The sequence below is a fragment of the Epinephelus fuscoguttatus genome, linkage group LG18 (genome assembly GCF_011397635.1).
Source record: "Epinephelus fuscoguttatus linkage group LG18, E.fuscoguttatus.final_Chr_v1".
Classification (NCBI taxonomy): domain Eukaryota; kingdom Metazoa; phylum Chordata; class Actinopteri; order Perciformes; family Serranidae; genus Epinephelus; species Epinephelus fuscoguttatus.
Window position 1 is genome coordinate 15,179,545 of NC_064769.1, and position 15,070 is coordinate 15,194,614.

General features: G+C 40.1%; 1 protein-coding gene across 1 annotated transcript; it reads left to right on the plus strand.

Moving 5' to 3' along the window:
• The first annotated feature begins 353 nt into the window (after positions 1 to 353).
• Positions 354 to 12,542, plus strand: nop14 (NOP14 nucleolar protein homolog (yeast)). The gene is made up of 19 exons (XM_049604537.1): positions 354 to 524; positions 956 to 1,138; positions 2,854 to 2,988; positions 3,206 to 3,347; positions 3,642 to 3,784; positions 5,773 to 5,904; positions 6,025 to 6,147; positions 6,266 to 6,397; positions 6,522 to 6,840; positions 6,946 to 7,076; positions 7,187 to 7,272; positions 7,386 to 7,521; positions 7,852 to 7,953; positions 8,364 to 8,517; positions 8,597 to 8,756; positions 10,872 to 11,019; positions 11,572 to 11,690; positions 11,823 to 11,978; positions 12,067 to 12,542. Exons 2-19 carry the CDS (start codon positions 956 to 958, stop codon positions 12,161 to 12,163), a joined length of 2,598 nt encoding a protein of 865 aa, XP_049460494.1. The 5' UTR covers positions 354 to 524; the 3' UTR covers positions 12,164 to 12,542.
• Positions 12,543 to 15,070: the final 2,528 nt, after the last annotated feature.

The following is a 15,070-nucleotide window of genomic DNA, read 5'->3' on the forward strand; positions in this document are numbered from 1 at the left end:
TTCGTTTTGTTAAAGTCTATATTTTGCTTTACAAAAACGTGAAAAAGCAGCTGTGACCAAGCTACCACGAGGTGAGTAGCATTGTAAGCAGAATTAATAGATATACTTCAGTTTGTCTGTGTGTTTTTGAGATGCAATATTTCTTCTGTCAGGGGGTCAAGATGGGCAGAAAAGTTTCAAATAAAAGCACAGGGACATATAACATCACAAAAACATATCAAAACACAACAACGGACACAAAACACGTACCCAATTTTCTGTGGAGTCTGTACCTTTATTTTGGAGAACGCATTTCTTTTCAACGCTAGAGGCGCTGTGGGGAATTTTAAACCGGAAGTAGCTCTCTTCTTTGTTTTGAACTTTGACCTCAGACTTTTGCACGCTGGAAATGGAAAACCAGTGAAACAACGTGGATAGTGAAATATTAAAGTGTTATTTATTAAATTCAGAGTTAACAGAGCCTCAGTGTCCCATGTTTCATTCCGCCTGGATTTAATAAATCGACTCCTCAAGGCGACTGAAAGGTAAACTGCGTCTGCGTGACAATATCAGTTTGTTTACAAACTGTTGACGACTCGTATTGAAGCTAAGTAGCTTTAAAGTAGCTCCAGTTTTTGTAATTTGACAGATAATGGTCATTTTCGCTACATTTGATACCTTTGGATTCATGAGTACTTTAAACATACACATTTATGTCAGTGTTGACCTAAAATGCGCTCAAAGCTAACTGCTAGCTAATGTTAGCCCGAGTAAAATTAAAAGACACTCAAATTTACTGATGCACGAGGGAAGTTAATTTGCACCACAGCAGCAAAAATGTCATGTTAGTCGGTGCCCATTTAATTCATGTATTGTAACAACAGTACAAACAAGACTCCCTCAGTCTCTCAGATGTAGATAGGTTGATTAGGTCTGTCAGTGATGTTAGCTCGATCACTCCACTGCTGTGTTACAGATGGGGAAGGCACCTAAGAAGAGGAGCCTCGCAGACAAGGTCCGCAAAACCAAGACCTCCACTGAGATCAAAAACAACCCTTTCGAGGTGAAAATCAACAGGAAGAAGTTTGATATTCTGGGGAGGAAATCCAAGCATGACGTGGGTCTGCCTGGTGTGTCTCGATCCAAAGCCATTAATAAGGTAAGAGGGAATCTCATGTTGTTGATCCTGCACCTTCATCAACTTCTCTCTCTGCAAGCGTTTACACAGCCAAAGCATTTCTGCTGTCCTTCATTTTTAAAATCATTTAATGCACAAACATCTTTACTTGCACTTTTAGGCTACCTTATGTTCTCCTGTAAGTTGCACTAAAGTTGTACCTTGTGTGATTTCATGTGACACATTAAAGGTTTATTGATTGAAAACAGTAACACTGGATGCTGTTTGGTACAATCTGAAGACAATAAATTCACAATTTTAGATGCTTAATCAAAATTACTGGTGTTGACAATTTAGTGTTGTTGCTGAATGAATTTAATCACCAAACAGGTGAGTATAAAACATTTAACAATACACAGGAGCATGTGAAATAAGATACAGATAGATTTCATTAAGAAACGTTGTCATTTTTTTATCAACTGAAATGTTTCGTAGATGAAGAAAAATTAAAATATTGAATTGTTTGATAGATTTGTTTGTGGCATGGAACCTAATCTGCATGCTGAAATTTTCCAGTTGACCCCAAAAATCTTCACATTTTGCTACTGTAGGCTGATTATTCTACATATATCACCAATTTTAGGGAATTATCCAGTTTGTGCCAAGAAAGCATATTGATTATTAGCTTATTATCAGCTTAGTAATTTATGTGTTGCAAATAGTAATTATTTAATGTACACTTTATGAACTGTCAGACAACATAGAGTCTGAAGAGCACATTTTGGATTTGATGAATACATTTGACAGCTGAGATATTCTAAGTTAATATAGATTTCCTACATACAAAAATGCTGTGCCAACCATCTGTAAGGATTGCTTTATTTTCTTGATGAGCCAATTGGATCCTTATTAACTCAGCTGCCATCAAATTGTACTTTTTTTATTTTTTTTTATTTTTTATTTTTTTTAAACTTCATAATCACTGTAATTTTACAGAAGGCTGAAGTGATGAGGGGCATACCAGGCAGCAGCTGACTGATTTTGGCTCTAAAATTCTCTATGAATTACTGTTAGACCACAAATGTCATCCTAAACTTAAGACTGACGTGTCCCTTATTTTTCTGAGTTCCCCCTATCTCAGCCTGTCAGGAGACACATATAGCATTAGGATTCTTTGTGAAAATGGCACCTGGTTCTTTGACCAAACTGACCAAACACCCAGAGAACTGCGGCTGCAAATAGATGTCACAGGAGTGGGAAATGTCAGTGTAAATTGGCCACATGGCACAATAAAGAAAGGAAGCAGGCTCTGAAAATAAAAACATAAAACATTCTGCTATCTGATTAAGTAAAAAATAAAAGATAACTCTTCTAGTGTCGCACTGTATCTGGCAGCCATGGGTCACAGCTCATTATCCATTTCTCACTATCTGTGCTGTGAAGCCTGGTGCTCACAGTATCATGCTGGGACAGGGATATTCTGCAGGAGAAACTGAGAGCTGTGTAAGGACAGAGAGTACCATGATCAGAAGGTTAAAGTGGGATAAGAGTAGAGTATAAATCTAGAATTTATGATTTTGTATGTATATATATATATAAACACGGGATTTATAATGCTGACATAACTCTTGCACTTAACGACAACAATCAATGTTTTTGTAGTTGCCTGGGAGGTGTGAGCGCTTGTGTTTGTTTCTGTTGTCTGAGAAGAAGTGGACAGAAATCATGTGCAATTCTTGATTTTTTTTGACATGTAGAGAAAAGAAACCCTCCTGAAGGAATACAAACAGAAGGGCAAGTCCAGCAAATTTATTGACAGACGCATTGGGGAGTACGACACCAAGATGGCACCAGAGGACAAAATCCTGAAGAGGTTTGCCATGGAGAGACAGGTCAGTGATAAAATGACTTGTGTCAGGACACATCAGACACCAAGTCCTGACATGCATTTACACTAAATAAACCGAGTGTACAGATATGAAATCATTTAGTAATTTCACTATCTGAGGACCAGTTTGTTCCTACTTTGGCCCTCTGAAATGTTATGTGACTTATTTGTTACTGAAAACGTCAATCAGCAACTCTCACAGTGTATACTTTATCTTTCAGCGTATCCATGATAAGAAGGATGTGTACAACCTGAACGAGGAGGAGGAGCTGACTCACTACGGCCAGTCGCTGGCTGAGATCGAGAAATTCAACGACAATGTGAATAGCGATGATGAAACAGAGGAGAAAGGTCTTTTGTCAGGTGAGTAGTGTTGGTGCCCGAACATCAGATGAACAGAGCTTCGTATGCCTGATAAATCTTATAAATATTCAGCATCAGTTTGTTCATGTGTAATCCTTCGGTCAAGCTTACCAAGGTCTGGAAAAACTAAACACTGGTAAATCATGAATTTACCAACTTTATATTATTGAAATGCAAAACCCATGGCTTTTTAGGTGGGGGTTTTATCATCCCCAGCCCACAACTAGATTTGATAAGTCTTATAGTTGACCAAGCTAGTACATTATAACGACACTATTCCTCTCTTTCATATAGCTGAGCTGACGGCCGCCCACTTCGGAGGAGGCGGTCTCCTCAGAAAGAAGACATCAGGGGAGCAGGAGGAGGAAGGAGGCCAGAGAGCCAAGTCCAGACAGGAGCTGATTGAAGAGCTCATCCAGAAGTCCAAGCAGGAGAAGGTGAGCCAGCAAACTCTGACCTGACTCACCCTGTTAAACATGGACATATATGCCAACAAGTGAACTGCGTTGTCACCATATGCAATTATTAGTCATTAAAGGAAAAGTCTGGTGATATCCAACATTTTCTTGTTGTGAGAAAATCCCATAGAAAACAAAACCAACAATGAGTTTCTCTCACTAGCAAGTATTGTCTGTGCCTAGCCTGAGTGTCCACACAGTGTTTTTCGCTAATAGCCTTCATCTTTTTTCACTTGTTTTCAAGAACAACAGAAAAAGCACTGCATCCAGGGTGGGGTTTTTTTTAGAGTGCCCCGACATTTTTGTGTGGCAGTGTTTGCAATTGAAATCTAAGAACTTTTCAAGCAGGCGCTGGTGTCGTCGCTGTCGCTTCTTTAGCTGTACATTAGTCAGAAATTGTAACAACTGACAGAAGCCCGTCCTTTTGGTGTTTGCTTTTATCACCATGTGCATTGCAAGCTTGTTGTTAGCTGTGTGTTCAACCCTTTGTTAACATAGTGTTATGTTAGCTACCTAGCTAATGTTAATGTCAGAATATTGTTGTCTTAGAAACAAAACCCACGTGCAGTGCTTCATCAGAAAAGTGCTTAGTGCTGGGATGAAGCACCCTGCCAGTGCTTTTCTGCCAGAGAAATTATGTGGACACACATTTTATTCCTTTGTGTCATAGAGCTCCATTGTTGTCCAGAAGCGCCAGCGATTCCACTGGATTACTTGTTCCTCCATTACTGAACACAGATATTGTAATTTATCTTCAATCAATCCCACATACACCGTCCTGCTGCTGCAAATACTCCTAGTGCACCACATCCGCAGCTGAAAGCAGTCCCGAACAAATAACACTATTTACTCCTGTTTGAGTAACTTCAGTTTATCCATTTTAGATAAAAACCTTCTGTAAATGGAGAGACTTAGGAATACGAAGTATCAAAGATCTACATATAGAAGGTACATTTGCCACCTTTGCACAGCTGCAAAAGAAGTTCAGTCTTTCAAACAGTAATTTTTTTTCAGGCACTTGCAGATTTGAGATTACATACGAAAACATCTAATAGGATTCTAAATTCAGCTGTCTTAAAACGCCACCAAATCACACACATACACAAATGCTCAAACAACGCCAGATACTGTCTTATTCAATTTAAAACACTATACAGACTCCTCTACTCCAAGGCCAAAATACACGACATATATCCAGATGTGTCACCAGCTTGTGATACATGTCAAACCTCAGAAGCAACCCTTTCTCACAGCTTTGTCTTGTGCCCTAAGGTTGCATCTTTTTGGTCCGATGTCTTCAACGGCATCTCAGAAATTATTAATATTTCACTAGAACCAGAACCTATATTAATCATTCTGGGTGTATCTGAAGCATTAAGACAACTCTCCATTGCCCAACAAAAATTCCTCTCCTACTGTATCATTACAGCAAAAAAGCTATTACTATTGTCATGGAAACAATCAACAGTTCCAGCCTACAATTTGTGGCTACGTGACCTAACTAGCACACTACACATGGAAAGGATAAGATACGTCTTAAAGGGCAGACTCCCATGATATATCACGATCTGGCAACCTCTTATACACCTTGCACACAGTACAGTTCCTGAGTTGTAGCCCATTCTTCTACAATATTGCATTCTGAGTATGAATGGTAATATGTCTGTTTAAGGAAATAATTTAACATTTCCACGAACATAAAGTAAGTATTTGTGACCTCCTTTTTGTTTAAAGATTTGTTTCCTCAATAGAGACCAATGGGTTTATGGCTGATTTCCACAGACAGGTGGGGGAGGTCAGAAAGTACTAACACATTGTTGGTTTTCGTAACACAAATATTAAACACTTCCAGCCTTATCCTTAAAGGATGTTGGCTTTTTACTGACTAATGATTGTAATGATATTTTAGGGGAGATGTGTCTTGTGGTCCAGGTGATTAACTTCTTAAATTTGTATCACTTTTTCAGCGGGAACGCCAGGTGCAGAAAGAGGAGGCACAGGAGCTGACGGAGAAGCTGGATCAGGAGTGGAAGAGCATCCAGGCTCTGATGGTGAAAAAGATTCCCAAAGCTGACCGTGTTGAGGAGGAGAAGCCCAAGGTAAGGTCGCATCTCACAAATCATTGAACAAAATGTTGTTTTTCTGCTGTGTCCTTGTCATTCACCAAAGACGGAGCCTGATATTTCTTTGTCATCCTCTGCTTACTCTGTGCACTTCAGCCGGAAAAGTATGATATGATGGTGAGAGAGCTCGGCTTCGAGATGAAGGCTCAGCCCTCAGAGAAGCTGAAAACCCCAGAGGAGATCGCTCGAGAGGAGAGAGAGAAGCTGCAGAAACTAGAGGTATGTCACAGCGCAGGGCGGCTGTTAAACTCTTTTATCTCAATGCAAACAATGTCTTGTCATCATCAAATATTTTAATGCTCTGTGTGACAGTAGATTTGCTCTGTGCTGTCTCCAGGCTGACCGTCTGAGGAGGATGATGGGAGAAGAAGTCGGTGAGAGTTCACAGAGTCAGATCCACATGTCTGCTGATGACCTCAATGATGGCTTCATCCTGGACAAGGACGACAAGAAGACCCTGTCTTATCAGGTAAGTGACATGCAGGATGCAGGATGCAGCATGCGTTTATTAAAGAGCTGGTTTATTTCTGATTTTTTTTTTTTTTTGTGCATTAGCATGTAAATTCTGTCCTGAATTTCTTTTGTGTGTCCAGGATGGAAAATGGAACCTTGAAGAGGGGTCTGAGGAAGAAAATGACGACGATGAAGCAGAGGGAGAGAGTGATGTGGAGGAGGATTCGGAGGCGGAGGGGAAAGGTGGAGATGAAGAGGAGGGGGAGGAGGAGGGTGAGGGCAGCAGCGAAGAAGAAGAAGATGGTCACTCAGACCTGGAGTCTGAACAAGAAAGCGATCACGAGGAGGGAAAAGAGGAGGACGAAGAAACAAGTGCCAAACCTAACAAGAGTCTGAGCAAAGAGGAGATAAAGGCCCAGCAGGAGGCAGCTAAAGCAGAGCTCCCGTACACATTTACTGGTAGCTACACACATACACAAATGTACAAACTGTAATCAGGACCCATGTTATTAAAATCAGACATTAATTTGACCCAGATTTAAACTGTGTTTCCTCCTCTTGTAGCTCCGGAGAGCTACAACGACCTGAAAGATCTGCTCCAAGGCCACACCCCTGACAACCAGCGCATCATCGTGGCCAGGACACAGAAAAGCAACCATCCTAGTTTGGCTGCAGGCAATAAACTCAAACTGCAGGTAAAACATGGAATAAGCCGTTCTGTTAATGAGTATGGTGCCTCTGTGTCTGTAGCCAGTTGTAGCTTGTGTCAGTGCCATATGAGCATAGAGTGTTCTCTCTATCTCAGAAACTGTTCGGCTTCCTGTTGGAGTACATTGGAGAGCTGGCCAACAGGAGTCCTCCTCAACTCACCACCATAGATAAGCTCATACCGTACGTTCAAAAAGTGGCTTTCTCTCTCAGGTTTCACCTCCTGGTTCAAACATTCAGACCCTGAAGCATATCAGATCATTACTGTACAGTTATTCTCTTCTCTGTCATTACAGAGAGGTGTACACTCTGTGCCAGATGTTTCCAGACGCAGCCTGTAAGGCCATGCAGAACATCCTCGGAGACGCTGGTCATAGCATGGAGGAGGCGCTTGAGGTCAAAGGGCATGTTCCCTTCCCAGCACTAGACATGGTATGGATTATCAGCTGTGAATACTGTAAACATGTTCAATGTTCACCAGGGTGGATCAGGATTTTAAAGGTTTTAAATTTCACACAATGAAGCAAAATATAATAATAACAAAGGGGCTTTTGGAACCACTCAGTCTACCTGGTACAAAAGCTTATTGCATGTATGCCTAAAAATACATACATATGTACACACGTATATAGATATATACATACCAATATATCTTAATACACATATTTAAATATAGAAAGACAGATATACCTTCTTAAAATCACTGTTTTAACCTGGAACACAACACAGAGAATGTAAAATGATTTGTTTCTGTGCCTCAAGCTCATCTACCTGAAGGTGACAGCCCTGCTGTTTCCGACCTCAGACTTCAGACACCCAGTCACCACTCCAGCGCTGCTTTACATCAGCCAGGCTCTCACCAAGGTACACACAGTCTTCGGCGTGTTTGTTATTGTCTGTGTCGTTACGGCTGTCTTTGTACTTTTCTGACTGTTCTTGCCTCTAATGGGATTTTGCCATCTCTTATTCTGTTTGAAACCAGCCCTCCTCCTCTCATTAGTCTTTTTTTGTGTGTGTGGATTTTCTCCAGATAAGAAAAGGCTTTTCATACACACACCTCAAACATTTTCAGTTATTCATTCGAAGTTTTTTTTCAGGGCACAACGGCTGTATGATGTTGCACTGTTGTTTTCTTTCCAGCGCTGCAGATGAAACACATTTATACGTGGTGTTTACATGGCAGTTATGTTGACATAAATGTCAACCACAAAATCAATGTTACTGCATGAGTGGATTCATATCTGTGTGTATCTTTGTGATCTGAACGTCCTTAGTGTCCAGTGAGGTCATTACAGGAGGTGACATCAGGTTTAGTGCTGTGCAGTCTGGCCGTGGAGTACGTCTCTTTTTCAAAGCGCTTCCTGCCCGAGCTCATCAACTTCCTGGCTGGAACGCTGCATCTGGCCGTGCAGGACAAGACATCTCTAGGTAGGTTTACTAACATATATTTTAGTGCCAGAATTCATAAGGTGACGCAGAGCTGACAGACTTTGGCATTGTGTTGCAGATTACACCATGGTGCCACCGTTTAGGCCGTCAGGGAAGTGCTGTGATCTGCTGGTGTTGTCAGACTCCGAGTCCTGCAAGAGCTGGAGCAAGAAGAGTCTTCCACTGTCTGCAGCCCAACACCTGGAACTCAAAAATGACCTTGACAGAGATCACCACAGGTAGGAGGGGAGGGGAATCTAGAAGCTAGTCAAACCTCTGGACTCATAGACTTGTTCGATGTTGTTGCAATGAGCAGACAAAATTCCTAATCATAGCTCATCTGTTGTATAACTTGCAACCACAACAAGGAAAAACTATGTCAGTGGTAACCAAGGAACAACAACTTTTGGCCACAAGACACCAAAGTAACATGGTGAGAGTTGTCCATAAAGGTACATAAGGGAAATAAGAGTGAGAATTTTATACTAAAAAAAGCATAACTTTGAAAGATCCCTACTTGATTTGTCTCAGAAGGTTTCATGTAAGCTTCAGCTGCACTTACTGAACAAGGTCTGTAGATGTGACCTTCATCTTCTCCATTGGAGAAACATTAGGAAGAGATGTCTGCACAGCCTGTATGGACAGGAGGAATGTTTAAAGGGAGCTGATACATCTTTAATTGTTAAGAATTAAAACCAAAATTCTCCACAGATGTTGTTTGTGTGCCCCCTCTGTACATACAGCTGACCACCAGAGACATGACATTTACAAAACAACAGATATCAGACTGCCTTAATTGGCCAGTCAGAGCGTAGCATGTAACAACACCATGTAATAACAGGAGCGAACACTTGCCCAGAGACAATTATAGGCCCAGTAGGAAGAGAGGGAGGGAGATGAAGTGTGAGAAAATGTGTTGTCTTCACACAGCTTCTCATGTTTGCTTTGGACCAGAATATGACCACCAAAGAAATGAAACGGCAAGACAGGAAGTTCAACTGATTAATTATCGTTTATATGAGTGAAATAAAAGACAAACTCATTTGTTCTTTTGTAAAAAGAAAAAAACAAAATTGAAGCACAGAAACATGCCCTCATGCAGATCTGTTCTTTAACCTGTTGCTGTATGTTTTATAAAATATAAGCATGTCTTGTGGTGCTAAAAAGGAATTAATGAGTGATGAGGGTCCTTATTAACGCACGGATATGAAAGATAAGCCATCATACCGTGTTTACCTGTACAGACTGCACGGCTCTGCGCTGATACATCCACTTGTGTGATTCTGATGAGTCGCCAGCGTGTTTTCACACAGCAGCTGGTGTGTGGGCACAAAGCAAAGCTTGCAAGCAGGCTTCAAAGGACCATGATGGTGCGCAGTTTGTGAGAATATACATTTCTATTTCTACTCAGCTAAAATTAAGATTTATAACATGCGATAAACCACCTTTGAGTCGGAGTGATTTATGTTGGAGAGACGTTAATTTAATTTATTTGCTATATTTGTCAAAGAAAAATAAATAAACCTGTGAGTCACGAAGAATAAACTTCACAAAGCATTTTTTGTGCATAATAAGTAATTTATTCTGTGTTTTCCTTTTAAAGCAGCAGTTGTGATTAAGTATTTTATTTCCTAATGACTCAGACTGAGGCTTGCTGCAAGTCCAAATACCTACTCCGTAAGTCATCACTAAAGGGACAGTTCACCCCAAAATAAAAACTACATAATTTTCATCTTACCTGTAGTGCTATTTATCAGTCTAGATTGTTTTGGTCTGGGTTGCCAAGTGTTAGAGATATCAGCTGATAGAGATGTCTGCCTTCTCTCGAATATAATAGAACTAGATGGCACTTGGCTTGTAATGCTCAAAGCACCAAAATAATACATTTAAAATAACTCAACAGATATCTCAATGTGTCTAATTTACAGACCTTGCTGTAAGCAGTTTCACCTCGAAACTATTTTCCGTCTAGCAAACTACACCTCCAACTGTATCACTGCACAGAAGGAAGTATGCATCCACGGCTAGCTCACATAGCCCCACTGAGCTAACGTTACAGCTCAGCCGAGGAGGACGCCATTTGCCGTGTTTACATCTTATACTATCAGGAGCACAAGCCATTTGTCCGGAGTTCTTGTAGATATCTAGATACAGTTGTGGCATGGCTCTAGTGCCCCTAAATATATTCCCACATATATTTAATATATACACGTGTTTACGTAGTTTTCAACGAGGCACTGTAGTGAGTGCTGTGCATGTAATTGCTGTGTTGTTGAGGTCAGGAAAATGGAGGCAAACTATGAGACAAATTTCAAACTATGAAACTGAGATGATCGTCGACATTCTCTCTGCAGGTTGATGTGTCTGTCCACTTGCCTGGACCTGGTGAAGAGGTGCTGCCTACTCTACAAAGACCTTATGTCCTTCACATACATCATCCAGTCAATCAGAACACTGCTTTCCAAACACCTTTCAGCCCAAACATTACCGGAGCTTTTACAGGTTAGTGCCGAAGATAAATGGAGGTCTTTCTCTTTTTCTCTCTGTCTCTCAAAGTATCTTATTGTTAGTTTCTTCTTTATTGTTTTTGTTTTTGTTTTTTTTAGAAAAAACAATTTTAAAAAAGTGTGGTATTGTTAATTTTCTCTCTTATCCTTTATTGTTAATTTTTTACTGTAAATGTTATTTTTTAATTTTATTTTTTATTCATTAATTTTTATTTGGAGTTTTTTGTACCACTTTTAACATCTTTGTATTTTATGTTATTTTATCTTAATTTATTCATTTGTATTTCCTTTTTTTACATTAATGTTGTTATTATTATTATTATTATTATTATTATTTATATTTATTTATATTATTATTATATTTTTAACTTTTCTTTTTTTCATATTATCACTATTACTATCTCTCTATCTCTCCATGTATGGAGGTATTTACCTATGTACATTTACTTGTCCAGAAATGAGCATTAAAACTTCTGCTGATTCATGTGTTGCCTAAAAATTTATATTAAAAAAACTGTAGCAAAAAAACAAAAATGTTGTGTTGTAGGAGCTTTGCCGTGATATCCTTGAGACCATCAGCAGCACTCCCGTGACGCACAGTCGGCTGGTTTTAGACAAGAAGAAGCCAATTCCCCTGAAGCTGCTCACACCAAAGATTGTTGAAGTGTAAGTGATATTCCAGTAAATACATGTGTCTGTAAAAATGTATTATTTCATCAAGAAGCTGAGAGAAAGCATGCAGATATGCTTGGTAGTGCAACTGGTGTAAATATCTCCTTTACTTCTTCTATTTTTCAGGTTGGACTATGGAAAGAAGCGTGGCAGCACCAGAGAGGAGAAAGAGAAGGAGCGACTGAAGCACAAGTACAAGAAGGAGTTCAAGGGGGCTCTGAGGGAGATCAGGAAGGACACGCGCTTCCTGGCCAGAGAAAAGCTCAACGAGGTCATGAACAGGTACGGAGAACACACAGTGTCCCTGTGGATGTCAGCCAGAATGTTTCTTTGACAAAGCCTCTCACTTGTTACATGTTCTGTGTTTCAGAGATGCAGAGAGAAAGAGGAAGGTGAGGGAACTCTTTGGCAGCTTGGCCACTCAGGAGGGAGAGTGGAAGGCTCTAAAGAAGAGGAAGAGGAAGTGAAATACAGGATCTCAGTCACTTATCTTCATCATGTCTCCTCTTTCAAAAGGACATCTTTCATCCAGATGTGGATAACAGCCTACACAAGGCTGAAATCTGTGGAACTCTTTTGTACCCTTTGGATTATTTTTTCATCATGAGATAGGATAAGTCCTTGTTATAACATCCATTTTATACTGTTTGACAAATAGCTGTCAAATGCACACCAAGTTGTCAGATATTATGATGTAGGCGTTTGATGGGACGATCGGATACTGATGTTGGAAGTGTCAGTCGACACAGCAGCAGAGACTTGGTTTGCATTCTTCTTTTTTCCAACTAGAATCCATCACTATAATGATGTAATGAATACAGAAAACAATAAATGACAGTATCTTTCTGTTCTCTTGCTTTACATCAACAATGCACGTGTGTTTCCAGTCATGCTCAGTCAAGTAAGATTCAGTTATTCCCACCATAAGAGAAATAAAAAATAGTTTCAGTCAGATGCTATGGTATGTAAAACGTGGATTATTCAGTGAGTGTCTTCAGAGGGAAGAAAAAACTGAAGCTTTACTTCATTGTTTTCATGTGAGAGTTAAACCGCAGCGAAACAGGCCTATTGAAAGAGGGCAGGGATGTGTGAGGAAAGATTAAAATGGAATCAGGAGAAGGAGGTGGTCATAATAATAATAATAACTAGTCCATACCTATTGGTAGCTTTGTCACCTTCTACCTATGCCAATCCTCAATGCTTCAGTGCTGTTTCACATAGATGGACCACGTCAGTGAGTAGAAAAACGTGGGACAGACAGAATGACACACTGACAGTTTCCGTGATTATGTACAGCATACCATACCATGACTAAGTCATACCAAAAATTAGAAGAAAAAACAAACATTGGGCCACAGGGGGAGCCACAGGGGGAGCCACAGCAATCGGTCGCATTTTAGCCATTTCTAAGCATTTTTCTGTTGTTATAGCGCCACCCAGTTGCCAGTTAGAGTTAAATTTCTCCAGTCACCTTGAGGCGTCCTGTTCTACATATCTACCAAGTTTAGAAAAAAATCGTTATATTGGTTAGGCCTAGATAAGAAATTAGCTCTCTAGCGCCCCCATTTTGTTTGATGGGTTCAATAATGGAGGGGTCCCCTCAGATTATGTGTGGTCATATGCCTACAAAGTTGCGTGGTGATCAGTGAAACCCTTGAGATGTTATACACCTTTATGTGATGAGCCACACCCTCCGCAATATTCATTGCCTTATAGAAGCTCAGCTTTAGTAAGTTTTCCAACTTTTGCCAAGAGGGAACTTTAGATATTGGTCACTAGATTATGTTCACCGAGTTTCATGCGGATCGGTCAAACTTCCTAGGAAGAGATCGTGTTTTTCAAAAAAATTCAAAATGGCGTAAAATCTATATAACCGGAAGTTATGGGGTCTTGAAGCAAATTTGTTCCTCATGAGGAGAGGCATCTCTGTGCAAAGTTTCATGTCTCTACGACATACAGGGCATGAGATATGTCCATTCAAAGTTTGCAATTTCAATCAGTTGCTATAGCGCCCCCCTTTGGCCAATTGATGTAATATTGCTTCATTCGCAATTCATTGCAATGCATTCATTCCCATGACCCTCTACCACTGTGCCAAATTTCACATGGGTTGACCAAGTCAGTGAGGAAAAAAACGTAGAACAGAGACACAGACACACCCACAGAGTTTTCATCATTATATATTAAGATAATACACATTTGATTTATATAGCGCCTTTCAGGATACTCAGAGACGCTTTACAGAGAGCAACAACAGCAATAAAAAAATAAATAAAAATCTTGAACCCCTCTTTTTGAACCCCTGCTACCAAAAAAGACCAAGTCTGCTCTGATTGGTAAGCATTTCCAGGATTTCCGTGTCTTGTTATGGCATCCTGGGAATGACTCTAATAGAGTATTGCTGCACTTTCTACCTGTAAAAAAAATCACAAATATAAGCCTCAAAATTGATATCTTCTCAACCAGGTATGTTCCAGCAAGAGTATAATCCGAAATGGGGGACAAATATAAAATAGCAGCAACCAAGTTTACATGTTTCCCTGGCGTTAGCATGTAGCTACATGTAGCGGTGTAGGCCACGTCATATACACACTTGCAGTAATGTGACTCAAGTAGATGACCATAAAAAGAAATCCATCCATTGGGTGCTGAGCTCACCTGGTAGAGCAGGCACCACGGTTGTAGGCTCGATTCTGTCCTGCATCCACTCTCTCACCGCCCTTCATACCTCCACTGTCCTATCAAATGAAAGCCTAAAAGTTCCAGAAAAATCTTTAAAACAAATCTGTCAGGTTGTCTTGAAAGTAGAGAAAAACATTGAAAATAGAGTATTCAGAACAATCTGAAGCCTGAAGTTTTTGCTCACAGAGTTTACCTCATTATTTGAAACTTTGGCCACGTTTCACAAAGACTTCTGACAATTTAACATAATATAGAAAATAGGATGGTCTCTTTTAAGGTTACAGCTCGTTAACACAGCGTTAAAGGTATTTATGGGATATGTGTGTTTGTATAGATGTAATACCATGTTAGTGTAGCTGTAATGCAGATGAGTATATGTCTGAACAATTAAAAGCAGTACTGTAAGGACATGATTCTTTGACACCAAAAGTATTAAGTCTTCCGAGGATCTCCTCTCAGGTCAGAGTTATGGCCAGAAATAAATTCTGGATGCTGAGTCATGACATAAGCAAAAGTACGAAATACAAACGTCATGTTGTCGCAGTACCTGTCTCTGCATGAAGCCATGATGAACAATAACAAGTCATCAGCTACTTTTGAGTCTGCAGGGATGTTCCAGGAAACAGCTGACGTGTGGTGTGGACTAACAACAAGTGAAGACGTGTACAAGTCCAGGCCTCTCTGCAGGATTC

Coding starts and splice junctions, on each gene's coding strand:
- nop14 (XM_049604537.1), top strand. CDS start 956: ATGGGGAAGGCACCTAAGAAGAGGAGCCTCGCAGACAAGGTCCGCAAA. Junction 5,905..6,024: donor TTGAGGAGGAGAAGCCCAAG/GTAAGGTCGCAT, acceptor TGTGCACTTCAG/CCGGAAAAGTATGATATGAT. Junction 11,979..12,066: donor CTCAACGAGGTCATGAACAG/GTACGGAGAACA, acceptor TCTGTGTTTCAG/AGATGCAGAGAGAAAGAGGA.